The 23,662-nt window shown below is 38.5% G+C and overlaps 1 protein-coding gene across 4 annotated transcripts in view; it reads left to right on the top strand.

Annotated features, from left to right (window-relative positions):
- Positions 1–23,662, top strand: part of LRRC40 (leucine rich repeat containing 40) — a 53,583-nt gene that overhangs the window by 24,574 nt on the left and 5,347 nt on the right. For 2 of the 4 annotated variants that reach the window (XM_036348980.1, XM_036348977.1), the window contains exons 10-13: positions 8,037–8,145; positions 10,308–10,415; positions 15,850–15,960; positions 18,145–18,222. In XM_036348980.1, coding sequence (XP_036204873.1) covers positions 8,037–8,145; positions 10,308–10,415; positions 15,850–15,960; positions 18,145–18,222 — 406 coding nt within the window. Of the gene's footprint in view, positions 1–8,036; positions 8,146–10,307; positions 10,416–15,849; positions 15,961–18,144; positions 18,223–20,049; positions 20,177–23,662 lie in introns of all 4 variants that reach the window. The other 2 variants (XM_036348979.1, XM_036348978.1) reach the window with 2 other exon arrangements.

Below are 23,662 nucleotides of genomic sequence, written 5' to 3'. Positions count from 1 at the left end.
CCTTTAAACAAATTATTAAAATCATATTCTAAGACTTATTTCCTGCCAAAGAGTTTCCTTTCTTCTCCAGGTATGCTTTCTCTTCCAGAAAAATTTATTCTGATATGAATCAAGTCATTTCAGATCAGAATTTTTTTAAGACATAATTTTTAAAAAAATATATTTTTAAAATTTATTTCAGAGAGGAAGGGAGAGGGAGAAACATCAATGATGAGAGAGAATCATTGATTGGATGCCTCCTGCACACCCCCTACTGGAGATTAAACCCGCAACCCGGGCACGTGCCCTGACCTGGAATCTAACCGTGACCTCCTGGTTCATAGATCAGTGCTCAACCACTGAGACACATCGGCTGGCTTAAGACTTAATTTTTTAAGAATAGTTTAAAGTTTACAACAAAATTGAGAGAAAGGTACAGAAATATCCCATATATCCTTTGGCCCCCATATGCATAGTCTCCCCCGTTGTCAATATCACTCACCAGAATGGTACTTTAAAAAAAATTTTTTTTTTTTTTTAACCAAGGATGAACCTATATTGACACATCATAATCATCTCAAGTCCATAGTTACCTTATGGTTCACTCTTGTTGGTCTACCATTATTGTAATATCATATAAAATATTTTCACTGCCCTAAAAATTCTCTATGATCTGCCTCTGCATCCCTGGCAACAACTGATCTTTTTCTTGTCTCCATAGTTTTTCCCTTTCCAAAATGTCATATAATTGGAATCATACAATTTGTAATCTTTTAAATTGGCCTCTTTCACTTAGTGCTAGCATTTAAGCATTCTCAGTATATGTTTTATACCTTGATTGCTCATTTCTTCTTAATGCTGAATAATATTTCATTGTCTGGATGTCCTCAGTTTATCTATTAACTTACTGAAGGATATCTTGTTTGATTCCAAGTTTTGGCAGTTATGAATAAAGCAGTATTTTTTTTTTGTTTGTAGATGTCTTGTTGATTTGGTACTATATGAGGAAAACATGACCTTTGCTACATTATATTGCCTTTGCTCCTTTGGCAAACATCAGTTGACTATATTAATAGGGTTTTACTTATGGGCTCTCTCTTCTGTTCTTTTTTCTCTATTACTGTAGCTTTATAATAAGTCTCAAAGTTGGATAGTGTCAGTCCTTCAACTTTTTCTTCTCCTTCAATAGATTGTTGGCTATTCTGGTCTTTTGCCTTTCCATATAAACTTTAGGTTCAGTTAGTCAGTATTGGCAAAATAACTTGCTAAGATTTTTATTGTGATTGTGTGAATCTATAGATCAAGTAGGGAAGAATTAATCTTGACAACATTTGGTCTTCAACCTGTGAAAATGGGATATCTCTTATTCTTTGATTTCATTTATGAGACTTTTGTAGTTTTCCTGTTAGTTCTTGTACATATTTTTTTTAATATACTTTTGTTGATTAAGATATTACATATGTGTCCTTATCCCCACGTTACCCTCTACCCCCCCACCCCCCACTCATGCCCCCCCCCACCCCCCCGTTGTCCGTGTCCATTGGTTAGGCCTATATGCTTGTATATAAGTCCTTTGGTTGATCTTTCCCCCTTACCCCCACCCTCCCCTACCTTCCCTCCAAGGCCCGACAGTCCAATCAATGCCTCTCCGTCTCTGGATCAGTCCTTGTTCATCAGTTTATGTTGTTCATTATATTCCACAAATGAGTGAAATCATGTGGTATTTATCCGCTCTCCAGTTCCATCCATGCTGTGACAAATGGTAAGAGTTCCTTTTTCTTCTTCCTCTTCTTAAAGAATACCTTTCAGCATTTCATATAATGCTGGTTTGGTGGTGATGAACTCCTTTAGCGTTTTCTTATCTTTGAAGCTCTTTATCTGACCTTCAGTTTTGAATGATAGCTTTGCTGGATAAAGTAATCTTGGTTGTAGGTTCTTGGTATTCATCACTTTGAGTATTTCTTGCCACTCTCTTCTGGCTTGCATGGTTTCTGTTGAGAAATCAGCTGACAGTCGTATGGGTACTCCCTTGTAGGTAACTGACTGTCTTTCTCTTGCTGCTTTTAAGATTCTCTCTTTGTCTTTTGCTCTTGGCATTTTAATTATGATGTGTCTTGGTGTGGTCCTCTTTGGGTTCCTTTTGTTTGGGGTTCTCTGCGCTTCCTGGACTTGTAAGTCTATTTCTTTCACCAGGTAGGGGAAGTTTTCTGTCATTATTTCTTCAAATAGGTTTTCAATGTCTTGCCCTCTCTCTTCTTCTGGTATCCCTATAATTCTGATGTTGGTACGCTTGAAGTTGTCCCAGAGGCTCCTTACACTATCTTCATATTTTTGGAGTCTTTTTTCTTTTTTCTTTTTCGGTTGCATCTTTTTTGTTTCTTCGTATTTCAAATCTTTGACTTGATTCTTGGGATCCTCTTGTCTGCTATTGGATCTCTGTATATTATTCTTTATTTCAGTCAGTGTATGCTTAATTTCTAGTTGGTCCTTTTTCATATCCTCGAGAGTCTCACTAGATTTCTTGAGGGTCTCACTAAATGTATCGGCGGTTTCCATAAAATTCTTGAAAAACTTTATGAACGTGGCCTTGAACTCTATATCCAGTCGTTTGCTTTCCTCCATTTCTGTCATTTGTGACCTGTTTCTTTGTCTTCACATTTTTTATGCTTCCCTGTGTTGGTAGAGTGGTTTTGTGTGCTAGGTGTCCTGTAGGGCCCAGTGGCTCAGCCTCCCCAGTTACCTGAGGTGGACACTCTTGGTGCACCCCCTTGTGGGCTTTGTGCACAGTCTTATTGTAGTTATGCCTTGATTGTTGTAGGATCACTGGGAGGAATTGACCTCCAGGACAATTGGCAGTGAGAATCAGCTGTGTCTGCAGTGGGAGAACTTCTGTGCTGAAGACACCCTTCTGGGGCAAGACTTGCTTCAGTGGGGCTTTGGTGCTCACTGAGTCTGCACCCTGAGTGTGTCCCTTATGGATCTGAGGAGTTGTAATCCGGATGGTCCCCCTCTGACAACTGGTTACACTGGCTCTTGGATCTAAGGAGGTGCTAATTTAGCCTCTGCCTGAGGTTACACAGCAGGAGCTACGAAGAGAACTGCAGATTCCCCTTCCTTTTTTGGAGTTTGGAGGTACCCTGATGAGGCCCAGCTGTGAAGCAATGCAAGCCGCTGTGGGGCCTTGGGCCTTCTCTTGGAAGTTCAGGGTCTGTCTGGCCCAACTGCAGTTAGGTAATTTTCAGGTTGCAAAGGGCTGGGGCATTCATATGCAAAAGCCTCTGCCGCAGCCTGGGTGGGGCGGGGTCTCAGGGAATCAAAGGGCGGAGCAAGCAGCTATGGTGGATTCTCAGCCTTGCCCTAAGGGGCCGCGCGTCTCAGTGTCCCGGTAATTGCTGCAAGCACCTCTGAGGGAAAGCCGACCTCAAGTTCTGAGTTCTGCCCGCTGCCAGACAGTCCAGTTTCTCCCCGTATGAGTCCTGGGTCCCCAGAGACTTCCCGGAATCGGAGTTCAGAGCAGTCGGGAGCTTGTGACTCCCTCCCGATTCAAAAAGACAGCCGCGTCCTCAGGTGCCAGCCCCTTTCCGCACGCGCGAGCCCCCGTACCTCTGCACTTTACTTCCGCAGCTCCTCTGGCTCTCAGCGTGCTTTTCTTTCCTTCTAGTTGTAGAATTTCCACTCAGCCAGCCTTCCTGTAGTTCTGGATGATGTCCGTTTTGTCTTTATGTTGTTTTTTTGAAGTTGTTGTGGGAAGCAGCAATTTCCTGGTGTTTATGCCGCCATCTTAGTTTCTCCCAGTTCTTTTGCATATTTTGTTAGATTTATACAAAAGTATTTTATTTTGACAGAGGCTAATGTAAATTACATTGTGTTTTTAATTTCAAATTCTACTTGTTCATTGTTGATAGAGAAAAGCAATTTACTTTTCCATATTAACCAGGTATCCTCAACCTTCTGTAATAATTTACTTAGTTCCAGGAGGGTTTTTTTCCAGTTCTTTCATGTCTTCTACCTAGATGATTGTGTCACCTGTGAACAAAGACAGTTTTATGTCTTCCTTCCCAATCTCTATACCTTTTATTTCCTTTTCTTGTCTGATTGCTTTAGCAGAGACAGTACAGTGTTGAAAAGGAGGGTGAGAGGGGATATCCGTGCCTTGAACCTGATATAGTAAGGGGACAGCTTTGAGATTTTTACCATTAAGTTTGATATTACCCTGTAGGGTTTTTGTACATAGTTTTTATCAAGTTGAGAAAGTTCCTCTTGTGGAAGCTAAAAAAGTAAAACTTTTCCTTTTTCTAACTTTTTCTAGCTGGGCTAATTAATTTAGGGACAGGATTAACAGGAGAAAATAAAATTTTAGTACATGTATATGGGGAATTTACATAAGTATGAAAATTCCATAAATAGTGAGATAATATTTGGTACATGTGACATTTTGGACAAAGGAGGACAGGGAAGGAACAAGATACTAGATTTCAGAAATGACAATGGTTGATTTATAGGTAGTTGAGGAAGAGTAGAACACGTGTCACGCAAATCCTTGCTATGCAACTCAGAAACAATGTGACACAGACCCCAAAATATGTACAAGAACTAACAGGAAAACTACAAAACTCTCATAAATGAAATCAAAGAATAAGAGATATCCCATGTTCACAGGTTGAAGACCAAATATTTTCAAGATCAATTCTTCCCTATTTGATCTATAGATTCACACAATCACAATAAAAATCTTAGCAAGTTATTTTGCCAATACTGACTAACTGAACCTAAAGTTTATATGGAAAGGCAAAAGACCAGAATAGCCAACAATCTATTGAAGGAGAAGAAAAAGTTGAAGGGATGCTCCTTCAACTGACACTATCCAACTTTGAGACTTATTATAAAGCTACAGTAATAGAGACAAAAGAACAGAAGAGAGAGCCCATAAGTAAAACCCTATTAATATAGTCAACTGATGTTTGCCAAATGAGCAAAGGCAATATAATGTAGCAAAGGTCATGTTTCCTCATATAGTACCAAATCAACAACAGACCCCTACCTGAAGTCTTTCTGTTTACCATACTTATTTCAAATTAGGCTTAGGCAAACATGGTAAGATTTCCTTCCTGTAGCAGGTTTTTTTATCTGAATCTCTTGGGCAAGAAAGGGGTGAAAGGTTTTTTCCCCCCGAGTCTTTTGTTTCTTTTTTTATTGGTAGAAAGCCTTAGTTTCATGGAATCACATCCCTGGATTTCTCAAGTCCCATTTCCCTTAGTCCAGTCATAGAAAAATATAGCTGGAGTTTCAGTAAAGTTAGAAGTAGAGTCAAAGTCCAGAGTTTCCATTCTGTGTTGCAGCTGGGCCCAGTATAATAACATCAGGTTAGCTGTAGTCCATTTGTCCATTGTGTATGGATGAATGCAGGGAAGCAGGAGCAAAAGAGCCCCCACAAGCCAGGAGTTAAGTGTAATGCACTAAGAACCTGTTGTTTCTTAATAGCAGCTTAAAATCAACATTCTAAAAGGAAGTTTCAAGATGGCAAGACTTTGGTCCCCTTCTTCCTCTATTCCTAGTTTGCTGAGTGTGTGTGTGTTTTTTTTTTAAAATCATGAATGAGTGTTGGATTTTGTCAAATGCTTTTTTATACATCTGTTGCTATTGTTATCGGTGGGGTGCCATCTGTGTCCCCATTTGTTATCGGTGGAAGTGGAGTTCTTGGGATGTCACAGGAAAGGAATTTCGTGAGACTCGCAGGGAGGATGAGTGATCTTTATTTCCATGGAATTAAGCCCCTGGGTTCCCAGTGTACCATTTCCCTCCATCTTGCCATGAAAAAAGTTCAATCTTGTCTTCAGCAGGGCTAGAATTAAGGCCACTGCTCACAGTCTCTGCTCCATATTAAAGCACAGTCCAGTCCAGCATCTGGCCAGCTTAGTTTGTGTTCCCAGCTCTACTCCATCCATTGTCTGTGTAGAGAGAGAACAGGCAAGCACACAGGACGAGTGCGGGTCATGGAGCAAGAATGTCAGAGCACAAGAGCAGAACAAGAGAGCGGGAACTCTTTGGGAATTATGTAGTCCCAAATTCTCAGGAGCTTGCATTGGGGTCCGTGCTCCTAACCAATCCATTGTTTCCCAGGCTAGACTGATAGGCAAGTAGCTTCCCTACGTCACCCCTACTTCTCTGTGCATGCTTCCTTCTCCCCCTTTGTTGGATTTCTTCCTTCAGTGTTCTTCAGGGAATGGACCCATGGCTTCCTAGTGAAGCTGCCTAGATGACCATGCTTACAATGTCTTGCCTCACCTTTGTTCTCTTCCTATTATTAGTATTAATAACTAGCTAATTATGACAATAGCAGTATGGTCATGTCATTTTTCTTTTTTAGCCTGTTTATGTGAAGGATTACATTAATTGATTTTTGAACCTTGAACTAGCCTTGCATACCTGCATCAAATTCCACTTGGTTGTGGTGTGTAATTTTTTTTAATACTTTTTTAGATTTGAGTTGCTAGTGAAGGGAACCAATGTTTTGCTATCCTGAAGTTGCCTTTTGGAATATTGATTTTCAGAAACAAGACTCAGAGGTAGGCTTTGACTCTCTTCCCTTTCCTGCCCAAGAGATTCAGAGAAACCTGCTTTAGAAAGAGAGCCTGGCTTAATCACCTTAAGAATCGTTACGCTAGCATTAGTTAGGAAGACTCCAAGTGTGTTTGCTAAATGCATCCTGTGTCCCATTGTTTCTGAGTGTCTGGCAAAAAGTTTCAATCGCACTGTACGTGCGTGCCCACACATGGTATTTTGTGGAAGAGCCACACTGAAGGGGCCAAAGAGCCACATGTGGCTCATGAGCCATGGTTTGCCGACCACGGGGCTATCCAGTTTCCCTGCATCACTTGTTGAAAAGGCTATTCTTTTCAACAAGGTCTTTCCATTCTCGTTGAAAATCAGTTGACCATAAATGTAGGGTGCATTCTGGCCTCTCAATTTTATTTCACTGATCTCCATGTCTATTCTGTGCCAGTACCACACTGTCTTGATGACCATTGCTTTGTAGTAAGTTTTGCAATCAGGAAATGTAAGTCCTCCTACTTTCTTCTTTTTCTCAGGCTTGTTTTGGCTCTTCTGGGTTTCTTGCAATTCCATACGAATTTTACAATCAACTTAATTTCTACAAAGAACTCAGCTAGGATTCTGTTAGAGGATTGCATTGAATTTGTAGTTCAGTTTTGGGAATATTGCCAAGGCAGTGTTAAATGTCTCTGGAGATTAGTGAGAGGGTTGATTTGTGTGTGAATGTGTGAGTACACAGACATGTTAGGAAATATTTATTGAAAATAGCCCAGCTCAGTAGTTGAACTGTGAACCAGGAGGTCACAGTTCGATTCCTAGTCAGGGCGCATGCCTGGGTTGCAGGCTTGATCCCCAGTGTGGGTTGTGCAGGAGGCAGCCGATCAATGATTCTCTCATCATTGATGTTTCTATCTCTCTCTCCTTCTCCCTCCTTCTCTGAAATAAATAAAAAAGAAAGGAAGAAAGAAAATAGTCTTACATTTGCTAAAAAAAAAAAATCTTAATGTAAGTAATATATTAAAAGTTTCCTGGATTAGATAAATTAACAGATTTTAAATGATTGAGGATATCAGCTTCATTGTATTCTAAAATGAAAAGATAGGCATATGCCTATTTTGTAGGCATTTGTGGGAAATAATCATTTTTTGCTGTTGTTTTTAATATATTTCTTCTAATGGACTATATTATTTTGCTTAAGAAGAAGGATTCCTTGTTGTTTCTTCTGAGACATTTTAGTTATTCTTAAAGGTTCTTTCCTACTTCTGAGTTTCCTTATGGTACGATTTATTAATAGATTTTGAAGCCATATTATAGTAACTTTATTTTCTATTAATTAAATATTAAATTCAAACTCAGATTTGAGTTATTGGAGATAAAGCATATGACTAAGACATTCTCACCAATTACATAAAGAAATCATATATATAATTTTTATGTATTTTCTTAATTTTCAAAAATGACTTTATGCTATATTTATTGGTTTCATATAACATTTCCCCCCCCAGATGATGGACCTAGCCAAAGTGACTCTGTTATTGAGACTGCCATGACACTACCAAGTGAATCTAGAGTCAATGTACATGCCATCATCACATTAAAAATATTAGACTATAGGTATGTAATTCATTTTTTTTAAAACTTAACAAAACGTAGGAAATTTTCAGAAATAAACCTTTTGCAAAAGTGCATTAGTATGCTTGACTTAGAATAATAGCAATTGTAAAAGCAATGATGAGATAGAAGCATATTAAAAGTTCAGTGAACTTAAATGCCCATTTCTTAGGTGGTTTGTATGTATTATGGTAGAGCTGAATCAATGGTTATTAATAGTAAAATGTTTATAATAAAGAACCTTTTGCTATTATGAAAAATAAAGGGTGACAGTATTGGTAATAAAATTTTCTGACCAGCATCTAGAGAGGATTTTTATATTGGTATGGAGCAAGGGGGAGGCAGGGAGGTGTGTCTATGTTAGTAAATTAGAAATAAATATAATTTAGTTAATGAACACCCCAAGCAGGCAAAGCTTGAGAGGTTGTATTGTGTTAATATATCTGAATGAAAATAAAATAATGTCATAGTAACAATGTGCTCTGGTAGCACATATATTCAATCTGAAACAGTTTCAATGTTGGTATGTAAACTGAGACAAAGCTTAAAAATTTTTATATATTATGGAAGTGTATTTGATTGGGGAATGAGGATACCTATGCAAAGTTTGGGAGTGGTTAAGTGTTCTATCAGTACTGAGGTGACAAAGATAAAAATAACCAATACTATCAAAGCTCTTGCAATGATTGGCTCAGTAACGTAATGAAAATACAGAATAACACCAGTTCATCTACACAGCCAGCTTTAATATCTTGCCTCTTTTCCTCAGTGTGTCAGTAGGAACCACCTTCTCAGTAGTCAGTATCCTCCAAAAAAATCTATACAGTAATAGTAATACAATTTTATTTGAGATAATCAATCCTACTTTTTAAAGACACATGTATCACTAAAGCATAATAAATACAACATTTAAGACTACACATCTTAGATTACATACTTAGATTCTGAATTTATTGTAGTTTGTTTTCCTCAGAGACTTTAATTGGAAAAGAGTATACCATTTAAGATACAAATTAATTCCCAATTTTAAGTTATAAATGCCTTCTACTAAATTTTAAAAAATAGCATGAATCTTCAAAGTTTGATTAGAATAAATCACTTTCTGATGACTTGAACATAGCTGATTGAAAAGATAAAAATGCTACATCTGCCCAGCAGAAAATGGAGCCCTAAGCAGAAAAAGTAGAAGGCATAATACGTATGGAATTTAGGCTGTCTTTTTTTCTATCTGTATTGCAATAACTTTTTTTACACAGTTCTCCCATACTGCACACATGATATTGCTTTCTTGTACATACAGTCATTCAGTGGACATTCTATCGAGGATGCTTTTAAGTGGATGATGTATTAGGCATTAAAAATTATAAAAGAAGAACATAAAGATAATGGCTAATTATAACAACAACAGATTGTTAAATGTCAGCAGTCTATAGTTTCATTTAAGATTAAATTATATTTCATTAAAAATCTTACTGAAAATTTTAATTTTACTGAAAAGGAAATTTATATTTACATTTGTAAAAGATCTGGCATAAATAACAATTAATAACTTTCGATTCTAATTTCAAAGAACTGAGGTTCAGGGAAGGTGAATGATAAAGCTCCTTAATGGTAAAACCAGAAATTGTTTATTCTAAGGCCACTATTCTGTCTACCTTGTCACATGCTAAACGAGAGAGAAATTGGTTTAGGTTATGAGAACTCTAGTACAATATTGAACATTTAAGAATGATTCTTATCTTGCAGTTTAATATATATCTAAAGAAAGTTGACAGCCTGTATTAAAGAATTTTTAAAAAGGGGCAAAAACAGTTTTTAAAATTACAGATTTAGTTCTACTCTGAGGTGGAGGAGTCCATTTACTGAGTTACTAGCTATTTACTATATGACTTCTAGACATTAGAGTCTAGAGATATATCTTTATTTTTATTAACATTGAGTATATGAATGCTCAGAAGGTACATTGTGTTGTGACACAGTATGTTGTCTAAATTCCTGACAGTTAACATTTTGTGGATTGGCAGGTTTTTGTAGCATTCTTTACAGAACTACATTATCAACTAACTACCTTAAAATTGTCTTATAAAATCTTCAAAGTCCTTTAAAAGTAAAAAGTAATAATCATATTTTTCTGGACTTCTCAAAGTTAAACATTTTTCATTTAGTGATAAACAGACAACCTTGATTCCTGATGAAGTGTTTGATGCAGTAAAAAGCAATATTGTCACTTCTATTAACTTCAGTAAGAATCAGCTATGTGAAATTCCAAAAAGGTAAGAACTGCTCATGATGCCATTTCTATTAAGTTGTTACTCATTCTAAGTTTTGTTTCATCTTAGTTGCAAAAATATTTATTTTATAGTTTTTAAATTTGAAAGTATATATAAAGTTTCTTGCATTAATAATACTTGAGGGATTTAGCAAAATTTATTTAAGTATTTCCTGAGACACTTTTGCTGTTTTTGTTTGTTTGTTTTAAATATATTTTTATTGATTTCAGAGAGGAAGGGAGAGGAAGAGAGAGATAGAAATATCAATGATGAGAGGAAATCATTGATTGGCTGCCTCCCACATGCCTCCTACTGGGGACCGAGCTCACAACCCGGGCATGTGCCCTTGGCCAGAATCAAACCTGGGACCCTTGAGTCCGCAGGCTGACGCTCGTGAGCCAAACTGGCTAGGGCTGTTATGAGAGGTGTATATACGTAGATATTTTTCTAAAACTTTGTTTCTTTTTTTACATTTTAAACTTGGAGACTAGGTATCAGAATTATTAAAAGTATTAAATTACTTTTCCCCACATAATGAAAAATACATGAGGAAAGTTTTAAGAGACTATCCAAAGCCAGGTTCATGTAGATTAATAGGAATTTATATTTGGGGCTTTATATTAGTGAATTGAGAACCCACTGAATTTTTCCACTGAAAGCAAAAATAAAATTGATTGAATCCTATTACTATTTTTTTCCTATAAAAGGATTCTTTACTTCCAAATATTAGAAGTCTTTTTCATTATATTTTGTTTAAAACATCTTTTTAGATGTAAATTATAGCAGAATTTTAGGTTTTGAGAAAAAATTAGTTTAACGTTGAACTTTTACAAATGAATATTCTCTTGCAATCTCTATATATATAAAAAGCCAGTGATCCTAACGACTGGTCACTATGACGCGAAGCCCACTGTGACCAGCGAACTGGCCCGATCGGGTACATATATCTCCTTTTTTCCCCATTGACCCAAGAGCTCTGTATGCTGAGGCTGATCCCTGGCCAGCATTGCAGCTTTACTCTGCTCAAACCTGCTCTTTTCCCATTCTTCCCAGTTACTGTTCTCAAAAGTATCGTTTAATAAGTACTGCCCACTACCGGACTCTCCCACTCTGATGAAGGGTGGGGCCTGCTGGCCAAATGCCCCATCCCCTTCTCCCCGGCCAGCCCCGCCCCTGATCAGGGTGGGAGGGTGCCAGTCAGGGGCAGGGCTGGCCAGCCAACCACCCATGGCCCCTCCCCCAGGCTGCTGGCCCCCTATCGGCACCCCCAACCCCATTTGGGGGCGAGGCCAGCCGGCCCACCGCCCACAGCCCCTCCCCATGGCTGGCCCCACCCCCAATCAACCCCCCCAAACCCAATTGGGGACCGGGCCCCCAGTCAATTGCCCACGACCCCTCCCCCCAGCCGGCCGGCCCTGATCAGGGTGGGCTGGCCGGCCAACCTTCCACCATCTCCTCCTCCCGACAGGCCCAGCCCCGATCCGCCCCCATTGAGGCCAGACCAGCTGGACCCACCCGTGCATGAATTCGTGCACTGGGCCTCTAGTTAACTATATACCCAAAGAAAGGTGATAGATAACTTTGCAATTAAGACAACAGTATGGGAGGCAGGATTGGGCAGTGTTAAAGAATTGGGACAATATAGTTGATTGTTTATATCTATATCCCAGATCTGTCAGCTGTGTGGCTTTGGACAAGTTAACTAGCTGCTCTTACTAGTGGTTTTCTCACCTGTGAAGTAGAGATAATAATTTATTATTACCTATTAGAGGCCTGGTACATGGATTTGTGCATCGGTGGGTCCCTCGGCCTGGCCTGTGGGGATCAGGTCATAACTGGCTCTCCGACATCTCCTGAGGGGTCCCGGATTTCAAGAGGGCGCAGGCCAGGCCAAGGGACCCCACTGGTGCATGATTGGAGCCGGGTGGGGACTGTGGAGGGTTCCAGGGCATGTCCGGCCTGCCTCGCCCAGTCCTGATCAGCTGGACCTCAGCAACAAGCTAACCTATTGGTCAGAGCATCTGCCCCCTGGTGGTCAGTGTGTATCATAGCGACTGGTCGAATGGTCAAACACTTAGCATATTAGGCTTTTATATATATAGATGTTAATAGCTATTTATAAGAATCAAATGGCATAATCCACATAAAGCATTTAACCAGTGCCTAGCATTTGGTAAGTACTTAAATACTTTTTAAAAAAGAAGAAAAAGTGATGTATTTGGAAAATAGAATGACTTTCATCTGATTGCAAAAAAAATTTTTTCGATCTTTAAAATTTTTAAAAAGTCCAACAAACTAGAACTTTACAGAGCATAGTTTGGGGATGTAGATCTTGAAAGATGATAACTAAGAGTTTTCACTGAAAAGGGAGATTTAGTTCATTTTCTCATTCTCTCTTTAAGGGCTCAGAAGATATTTGATAGAGTAGTTGAGCATTGATGTTTGCTGTCAGATAGGATAAGATTGTCTTGGGGATCCTGGTTCATACAAGCTAATTGGGAAAAAAGATGAAAGGAGTTAAAAGACTTTACCTTATCGCTTACTTCCTTATTTTATCTCACAATCTGGTTATGCAAAACAATGTTATTCTGTTACCACAGTTATTTTATCATCATTTTCACTGTTTAGAAGGCCAAAGAAGAAATACAGTAAAGACATAACTTGCTGTAGAGAGTTTCTGAACCACTTTCCCTCTTTCTTAATTTTTTATTCCACATGTTAGAGTTTTCACCATATTATTATCTGATTGTAAAAATAATATTTATTCATAGGATTTTATACTAAATGAAGGGAGAGATCGCTAATAGTCCCATCACTAATTTATTAACTAATGGCATATTTTATTTCAAGCTATTTCCCATTTATAATTATACTAAAGACCCAATGCACGAAATTCATGAAAGGGACTCGGCTCCTGCTGCTGCGGTGGCTGCCTCGGCCCCCGCCTGCCTTGGCGGCCGGGGGACTCTGCCTTGGCCCCTGCCCACTGTGGCGGCCACCTCTGCCTTGGCCCCCTCTGGAAGGACGTCCAGAAGGATGTCTGGTCTAATTAGCATATTATGCTTTTAGTATTATTAGCATATTACGCTTTTATTATTATAGATTACAATTTGTATCTTGACTGGTTTATTTTTCCTAAATAATTCACTATGTTGTAAACAGTACTTTAAAAATAGATCCAGCCCTAGCCGATTTGGCTCAATGGATAGAGCATTGTTGCAACTGAAAGGTCCCAGGTTCGATTCCAGTCAAGGGCACATGCCCATGTTGTGGGCTTGATCCCAAGTAGGGGTTGTGTAGGAGGCAGCTGATCAATAATTCTCTCTTATCATTGATGTTTCTATCTCTCTCTCTTTCCCTTCCTCTCTGAAATCAATAAAAATACATTAAAAAAATAAAATAAAATAAAAATAGATGCAGAGTCCTAGCTGTTTTGCCTCAGTGGATAGAACCTTGCTCAGCCCGAGGACTGAAGGTGTGGGTTCAATTCCAGTCAAGGGCATGTACCTGGGTTTCAGTCTTGATCCCAACCTGGGTTGGGGCACATGCAGGAGGCAGCCAATCTATCAGTGTTTCTCTCTGTCTTTCCCCCTCCCTTCCACTTTCTTTAACATGTTAAGCGCCAGTCTGGTTTTGTCTTCCTTTCCGTTTAGCCCACGATATCCGATTTCACCGATATGCTGGCGGCACCAGTTACTGACCGGTTCGGACAGAAAGTATAGTGTCAGTTACTGGTGCTTAACGTGTTAAAAGTCAATGGAAAAATATCCTTGGGTGAGGAAAAATATCCTTGGGTGAGGATTAACAACAACATAGATCCATAGACATGGAAATATGGAATGAATTGACAAATATCAGAGGGAAAGTGGGGAGTGGAAGGGGGCGGCATGAGGAGATTAACCAAAGAATTTATATGCATATATGCATAACCCATGGACAGAATATAGTGCGCTAGACTTCGTGGTGGGGGGGGTAGGTGTGGGGTTGAGGGGGTCATTGGGAGGGAAAAGGGGACATATGTTATACTTTCAACAATAAAGATTAAATATAGAAAAATTTATATATGATAAAGTTGATTATGGCAATAAATAAAACATTTCTTTAGGCCAGATTTCTAGATGACTTACTAAATCAAAGAGTATGGCTGTCTATACATATCCAAACTCATTGTATCTTTCATTGTATCTTTTTTAGCACAGTATTTGATATTCTTTTTTTCTTGCTAATATAGACAAAAATGATTTATAGTCAATAGTTTAATTCATTTCTTGGCTAACCATATATAGCATTTCATGTTTTTATAGTTCAACGAGAGGCCTGGTGCACGGATTCATGCACCAGTGGGATCCCTCGGGATGGCCTGCACCCTCTTGCAATCCGGGACCCCTCAGGGGATGTCGGAGAGCCGGTTCAGCCCAATCCCCACTGGCCAGGTTGAGGGACCCCACCGGTGCACCAATTCGTGCACCGGGCCTCTAGTATGCATATAAGATCTTTGGTTAATCTCTTCCCCCCTTCCCTTCCCTCTGAGATTTATCAGTTTGTTCCATGTTTCCATGCCTGTGGTTTCAGCTCCTGCATTGAGTGTCTGCCCCCTGGTGGTTAGTGCGCGTCATAGCTATCAGCTAGGGGGACAGTCGCTTAGACTTTTATATATAGATTAATAGCATTCTTTTAACACATTAAGTGCCAAGCCTGTTTTGTCTTCTTTTCCGTTTAGCCTGCGATATCTGATTTTACCTATAAGCTGGCGGCACCAGTGACTGACTGGTCCAGACGGAAAATATACTGTCAGTCACCGGAGACTGACATGGCGCTTAACTAAGTGTTAAATTACTAAGCTTGATTAGGCTTACTTAGAAATGTTCTGTTCTTCCTTTTTAAGTTTTTGAGTTAAGTTGCTTAGTAGTGACACTTATCAAACCTAGGAATTAATTTTTCTTACAGTCATGATTAAATGTAATGATAGGATAATAAATACTATACTATACTTTTAAAATGTGGACATATAGTATTTAAAAAACATTTTGAAGTACCCAGATGGTGTTATATAATGCACTCTAAAAAGAATACTGCTATGTTATAGAGTATATGCCTAACCATTTATTTCATGGATTCAAATCATTAAAAAAATTGCCTAGATTTCACTTTTCTTTAATTGGTTCATTTCTTTGTCCATAATTGGTTTAAATATAAAATAAAGGGGCTGTTAAACGTCATCATACATTTAAGGATAAGTAGAAATTCTGGGATAGATAATATTAAGGCAGTTTTTAAAAACTACTTTTATCAGTTACACATCCAAGCTGATTAAAATTTTTATGAGGAAAATAAAATTTACAGAAGATCTTAATTAGCAGAAATAATACAGGATTTTTATCCTCTATGGTCTTCTTATAGTTTGAGTGCTAACATTTAAAAATTATTTTTGTTTCAGGATTATAGAACTGAAGGAAATGGTTTCTGATGTCAATCTCGGTTTTAATAAGCTTTCCCTTATATCTTTGGAATTATGTATGCTTCAGAAATTGAGTTTTTTAGATCTCAGGTATGTATTGATACTGTTCTTCACTTTTTCCATTATAACTTGTCTTTGAGTTTTGCCTAACTTTTGCCCTGTCCCTCATATTTTCCTAAGTAAGTCTGGAAATTGGTCTTTAGTTTATTAATAATATTTTAGGATAACTCTAAAATATAGCATTTAGGAAATATTTTAATCAGATATCTATCATTGTAGGCAATTTACAAGTTAGGTTATATGACAAAATTATTTTAGATATTGGAAAATATTAACACATTTTTAGATTCTTGCTTATGCAAAATTACAAATAACATGTGGAAAGTATTTGCTTCACATGGTTCCTTTTCTGAAAGTAAATAACATAAACTGTCAATCCTGTACTGGCATACCAGCTAGCTGGCATGGCTTTCTCTCTCTCTCCCTTTCTCTCTCTTTTTAAATATATTTTTATTGATTTTATAGAGGAAGGGAAAGGGAGAGATAGAAACATCAGTGATGAGAGAGAATCATTGATCAGCTGCTTCCTGCACGCCCCCTACTAGGGATCAAGCCCACAACCTGGGCATGTGCCCTTGACTGGAATCGAACTGGGGACCGTTTAGTCCACAGGCTGACACTGTATCCACTGAACCAAACCAGCTGGGGCTAGCATGGCTTCTCTTAAAAAGAAACTATTTGGTTCCAAAATATTATATTACATAGATATGCCAGAAATAATGAAAAGGAACACTATGAGTGGCAACAACAAGAAAAGAAACTACTTAAGGTTCTGCAGATGTAGTAGGAAGTTTAATATGTTCAAAGTTGACGTGACAGGATCAAAAGTATCACAGTTCTCTGAAGGTAATAATACATGTCTCTGTGTTAGATAATCATTTATTTGCATGGGCTTTAATACTATATGTCTACTACCTAGGTTTCTTACTTCTCATATATTGTTACTAGGAGTGATTTTTAGTTTAAGTCTAACTCCTCTTGTTCTGCTGAAACAGTAGTTAAATAACAATAAGTTAAGTTATATCTTTTTTTTATTTATGGGATGAAAGCAAATCTACTCTGCTCCTACTAAATGTAGACTAATTTCTATTTTTGGGTGGCAGCATTAGCAAAACAGTGTAAACCATATTTTAGTGTAGTATTGTCAGAGTAAAGAGAGTGAATTTATGTCCACGTTGCTGTTGTATTTATTTCTTTTTGTCCCATTCTTCAATGGTGTGTGTATGTGTGGCCTTTTTCTGTAACCATATCTGGAGGTTTCTAATTAAGTGACTAAAATATGCTTTTGTGTCTAATATAAGTAGGTATAAGACTTTCTAGGAAAAGGATAGAAATGAGCAGTAGGTTATTCAGTACACCTTAATAAAGACAGTAACTAGAGAAAAGAACAGAGAAAAGAAAAAAAAACATAGGTTGAACTGTAACTATTACACTTGACTTCGAATGTAAAGAAATAAGTTAGAGGAAATTATTCAATTGTAATATGTAGCCATCAGGTTGGATATAATTTTTTCACAGATATTTTCTATTGTTAGGTATATATAGCCTCTATAATCCTACCTTTTTGTTAACCTTCCTTCTAAAATTGTTCCCAGGTCCTTCCAACAGTAAATGAGATTCTGTTTTCTGCCATGGTTCATCATAAGATCTAAAAAAAGAAAATGCACTGTGCAAATTTAAATACCAAACTTAGAGTAGAAATGGACTTGCATAATACCTATGTGGTAGAAAGTTCCGCATTTCTAAATATGTAGCATCTCTCTACTTTCCTGTCAAGTTTTTAATATAATATTTAAAAATTTTTTGAGTAGAATTTCATGTCTGTATGCAAGATATCTGTGTATTTACACCAGTCAAATATCTGTAATATCAAAGAATGTGGTATTTCAAAGCATGATGTAAAGGGCCCTGATCTGGAGAAGTATTGCTGAGCTCAGTTTGAAGGAGATAAGGCGTTAACAGTGTTAGTCCTATTAAATCAATTGTTAAAAGAGTTGATTATATTATCAATGGGATGCATATTGGTATTAGAATTTGGTAAAGTAATCAAATACTTGAGGTAGCCGACTGATTTAGCATTCTGAGGACTCAGCCTTAAGCAGATCAGATCGAAGATTTATAAGCAGAGCTGTGTATTTTTTGTGTCTGATGAACACTAATTATAAATTGAAGCTGAACAAAAAATTTTTTGTAAATCATCTTTTTCTTTCTTAGAAACAATTTTTTAAATTCCTTGCCTGAAGAAATGGAATCGTTGATAAGACTACAGACAATCAATCTTTCCTTTAATAGGTAAGAGACAGAACAGACAAATCTGTGACTAACTGTTATTCTATGGAAAATTTGTAGGTTTAATCAGAGACGACAACTAAAAGAGCAAACAAAAAAGGCCCTATATTTTTACTTAATTTAAATGTCCAGGTTTATTTTCACTTAGTTCTACTTAGAATTTAAAGTGTTGCTTTCTTAGTGCTTTCACCACTGATCTGTAGTAGATTTCTTGTTCCTTTTAATCATTTTAATAATTATAATTGCTATAATGGAAGCATTGTGCACAGACAAAGGTGTTTCCTGAAATTACCTGAAGATAAAGGAGGTAGCATTGAAACTGAGACTTAGGAAAAACTGGTAGACATTTGCCAGATACACAGGGGTAGGGCACCCCAGGTAGAGCAAGTAGCATGTACTAAGGCACACAGATATGAGAACATGCTGTGTTGGGGGCACTTCAATAAGTTTAATATGGCTCTGACCATAAAGTATGGGGCTAGAGCAGTGGTCGGCAAACTGCGGCTAGCGAGCCACATGCGTATCTTTGGCCCCTTGAGTGTGGCTCTTCCACAAAATACTGACTTCTGTGCCTGGGCCACGAAGTTTCAATTGCACTGTACATGTGCGCCCGCACATGGTATTTTGTGTAAGAGCCACACTCAAGGGGCCACAGAGCCGCATGTGGCTCACCAGCTGCAGTTTGCCGACCACTGGGCTAGGGGAGTGGAGGTAACAACTGACGTTGGATATGTAAGCAGCATAAAAACCCCTCAAGAGCTTTTTATCCAAAATGAAACTTAGATTTTATTCTTTAAAAACTATAAAACTACCACTAATTATTAAGAACTAGAGGCCTGGTGCATGAATTCATGCACCAGTGGGGTCCCTTGGTCTGGCCTACGGGATCGGGCCGACACCGGCTCTCTGACATTCCCTGAGGGGTTCTAGATTGCGAGAGGGCTCAGGCCAGGCTGAGGGACCCCACTGGTACACAATCGGGGCTGGGGAGGGGTACAGGAGGTTGGCCAGCTGGGGAGGGACCGCGGGAGGGCTCCAGGCCGTGTCCGTCTCGACTCGCTCATTCCCGATCAGCCGGACCCCAGCAGCAAGGGAAATTAGTCAAGCACTCTGAAAGTGTTTTCACTTTTAATGTGGTGTACAGGGAGATATTAGAATAAGTTTATGACTTTATCAGTCATTGTTTGCATCACTGTTGTTTTTATATCATGCCTCTGTTGTTATATCCTTTTGTTACTGTTTATTAATAAATTTATATATTATTTTCATATACATTTTACTAATTTCCTTTCATCTCTCACAGTTTTATTATAGAGAAAGGGCAAATAGCAATATTAAAATATCTCTGCTAATTAATTCCCTTTATTAAAAAAATATATTTTATTGATTTTTTACAGAGAGGAAGGGAGAGGGATAGAGAGTTAGAAACATCGATGAGAGAGAAACATCGATCAGCTGCCTCCTGCACACTCCCCACTGGGGATGTGCCCGCAACCAAGGTACATGCCCTTGACCAGAATCGAATCTGGGTCCCTTGAGTTCTCAGGCCAGTGCTCTATCCACTGAGCCAAACTGGTTAGGGCAATTAATTCCCTTTTAATGTGCACAAATTTCGTGCACCGGGCTACTAGTTTACTATATTTCAGCTACTATCTGAAGGTCTTCAAATATATTCATTCAATCCTGATAATCCTATATTATAAAAGGCTAATATGCAAATTGTCCCTTCCACTAGGAGTTCGACCTGGGGGTGGGACCGGCTGGGCAACCACCTCGGCACCTCCCCCTGGCTGGCCCCGCCCCTAATCGGCCCCCCCCCATCTCACTCAGGGGCAGGTCCAGCCAGCCAACCTCCTGCATTCCCTCCCTTTATCCCAGCTGGCCCGGCCTGATTGGCCCCTGTTGGGGTGGGCCGGCCAGACCCCACTCATGCACGAATTTGTGCACCGGGCCTCTAGTAAGTATATAAGTTTTATATCATTATTATTCCTCAGTGACATAGTGATGTTAAAATGCTGCCTTTTAAATTTTTGTTCTGTCTGCTCCATTATTTTTGCTTTCTCATGGGTAAGTTATACTACTGTTGTCCTTATTTTAAAATGTATGCATTTCTCAGATCTCTCCTAATTTTTATTTGTGAATTGAATTATCATTTCTCTCTTGAATTGGCTATTATGTTATCAGTTGCATTGTCAAGTAATATCTTTGGAGAAGTGGCAAAAGTTAAGCCTAACTTCTGTTAGTTGAGCCATGTCATTTTTTTTCCCTTTAAAGTGTGTAATTATTGGTTTATAGTATATTCACAGATATGGACACCACCATTACAGTCAATATTTTTATTGCCTTAAGAAGAAACTCTTGTACACTTTAGCTGCCACCCTCTTATATCACTTTCTGCCCCTTCTCAGCACTAAGCAACAATTAATATACTTTTTGTCTTTAGATTTGCCTATTCCAGACATTTTATATAAATAGAGCTATATGTGGTCTTCTGTGACTGCTTTCTTTCCCATAGCATAATGTCTTCAAGATTCATTCAAATTGTAGCATGCATTGGTATTTCATTTCTTTTTATTGCAGAGTAACATTTTTTATGTGGATGTACCACATTTTATTTACCCATCAGTTGATGGATATTTACATTGTTTTCAACTTTTTGGTTCTTTTTTTATGTTTTTTTATTTTAAGTAGACAGAATTTATTTATTATTATTTTTAATTAAATCTTTATTGTTCAGATTATTACATTTGTTCCTCTTTTTTTCCTCCCATAACTCCCCTCCTTCCAGTTCCCACCCCACCCTCCGCCCTCACTTCCCACCCACTGTCCTCATCCATAGGTGCACGATTTTTGTCCAGTCTCTTCCCGCATCCCCCACACCCCTTTCCCCCCCAAGAATAGTCAGTCCATTCCCTTTCTATGTCCCTGATTCTATTATAATCAACAGTTCATTCTGTTCATCAGATTATTTATTCACTTGATTCTTAGATTCACTTGTCAATAGATGCATATTTGTTGTTCATAATTTGTATCTTTACCTTTTTCTTCTTCTTCCTCTTCTTAAAGGATACCTTTCAGCATTTCATATAATACTGGTTTGGTGGTGATGAACTCCTTTAGCTTTTTCTTATCTGTGAAGCTCTTTATCTGACCTTCAATTCTGAATGATAGCTTTGCTGGATAAAGTAATCTTGGTTGTAGGTTCTTGGTATTCATCACTTTGAATATTTCTTGCCACTCCCTTCTGGCCTGCAAAGTTTCTGTTGAGAAAACAGCTGACAGTCGTATGGGTATTCCCTTGTAGGTAACTGAGTTTCTTTCTCTTGCTGCTTTTAGGATTCTCTCTTTGTCTTTTGCTCTTGGCATTTTAATTATGATGTGTCTTGGTGTGGTCCTCTTTGGATTCCTTTTGTTTGGGGTTCTTTGCACTTCCTGGAGTTGTAAATCTATTTCTTTCAACTTTTTGGTTCTTATTGTTAATGATGCTATAGACATTTATGAACAAGATTTTGAATGGACATATCTTTTCACTTCTCTTGGATATATACCTGGGAGTAGATTTGCTGGGTTATATGGTAACTCTGTGTTTAACTGTTGGAGGAACTGCTAGACTCTTCCAAGGTGGCAGCACCTTTTACAGTCCCACCAGCAATGTATGATTTCTCCACATCCTCTGATTTCTCCCCACCCTTACCAATTCTTGTTATTTGATTTTTTAATTTTAGCCATCTAATATTTTTTGACTTTTTAAAAAATATATTTTATTGATTTCAGAGAGGAAGGGAAAGGGACAGAGAGATAGAAGCATCAATGATGAGAGAGAATCTTGATCAGCTGCCTCCTACACACCCCCCCACTGGGGATCAAGCCTGAAATCCGGGCATGTGCCCAGACCCAGAATTGGACCGTGACCTTCTGGTCAGTGCTCAACCACTGAGCTATACTGGCTGGGCTAAAGTGGTATCTTGAAGTTTTGATTTGCATTCCTATGATTTCTAATGATGCTAAGCATCTTTTCATGTCCTTATTGATCATCCTATATAATAAAAGCCTAATATGCTAAGTGTCCGTTTGTCCAGTCATCCGTTTAACAAGTCAAAGCGTAATATGCTAATGATATGCTAAGGCCACTCAACTGCTCGCTATGCTGTGCACTGACCACTAGGGGGCAGACAGTCGACCGGTCAACCAGTTGTTATGACGTGCACTGACCACCAGATGCTCCGACTGGTAGGTTAGCTTGCTGCTGGGGTCCAGCAGATCAGGACTGAGCGAGACAGGCCAGATACTCCCTAGAGCCCTCCCGTTGTCCCTACCTGGCTGGCTAACCTCCCAATCATGCACCAGTGGGGTCCCTCGGCCTGGCCTGTGCCCTCTCTCAATTCAGGACCCCTCAGGGGATGTCAGAGAGCCAGTTTCGGCCTGATCCCACAGGCCAGGCCAAGGGACCCCACTGGTGCACAAATTCATGCACTGGGCCTCTAGTTTGTATATATTCTTTAGAGACCTGCGTATTCAGATTTTTTCTCCAATTGTCAGTTGCATAGTCTTTTTATTATTGAGTTGTAAGTGTTCTTTATATATTTTAGATACAAATCCCTTATTGGATATATGACTTACATTATTTTCTTCCATTTTGTGGGTTATTTTTTCATTTTCCTGATGGTGTCCTTTGAAGCACAAAAGGTTTTAATTTTGGTGAAGTTGTTTATTTACCTTTTGTTGTTTGTGCTTTTGGTGTTATATCTGTCAAATCTAAGGTCATGAAGACTTAATCCCTGTTTTCTTCAGAGTTTTATAGTCTTAGCCCTTCCTTACATTTAGGTCTCTAATCCATTTAGAGTTAATTTTTGTATATGATGAGAGGTAAGGGTACAACTTGTCTTTTTGCATGTGAGCCATGCCTTTTCATGGGTTGGTGGGAAAGAAGAGGAGGGACTACTTGGAGGCAGTTTGGTTGGTCTGTACTCCTAGATATTGACTCCCAGTCCCTCTGGAAATACAGAGCTGCCTTGAGTTTACCCTTTGCTATTGCATTTTTTTATATAGGGAAGTGAAAGGCCACAGCTGTAAAGTTCTACAGCCCATCCTATCTTTTCTAGTCCATTTTATGAGATGCATTTTGCCTCACACTATCCTAGCCTCTGTCCCTCAAGAGACACTCGAGGATTTTGTATTAATTGTTCTGAGAGCCATTAGTTTTCTTATCTCTCTTGTGGAATCTTTAGCCTTGCTTTGGAAGAGGAAGCTGACAGCCTATGCTAGTTTGTCATCTTTTCAAGAACCAAAAATGCACTCATTTTTGAAACTTCAGCCAAAGCAAAATAGAAACCTTGAATTTTTACTTAATATTGGCAGTGATTCTGTTTCATAATAAAAGTGAACTAAGGAAGAATACCTAACACAGAGACATTTTATATAAAGAATTTCAGGATGATTTCCT

The sequence above is a fragment of the Myotis myotis genome, unplaced genomic scaffold (genome assembly GCF_014108235.1).
Source record: "Myotis myotis isolate mMyoMyo1 unplaced genomic scaffold, mMyoMyo1.p scaffold_m19_p_2, whole genome shotgun sequence".
In the NCBI taxonomy this organism is placed as follows: Eukaryota; Metazoa; Chordata; class Mammalia; order Chiroptera; family Vespertilionidae; genus Myotis; species Myotis myotis.
The sequence above is the reverse complement of the archived record's forward strand: the minus strand, read 5'-3'. Positions and strand labels throughout refer to the sequence as shown.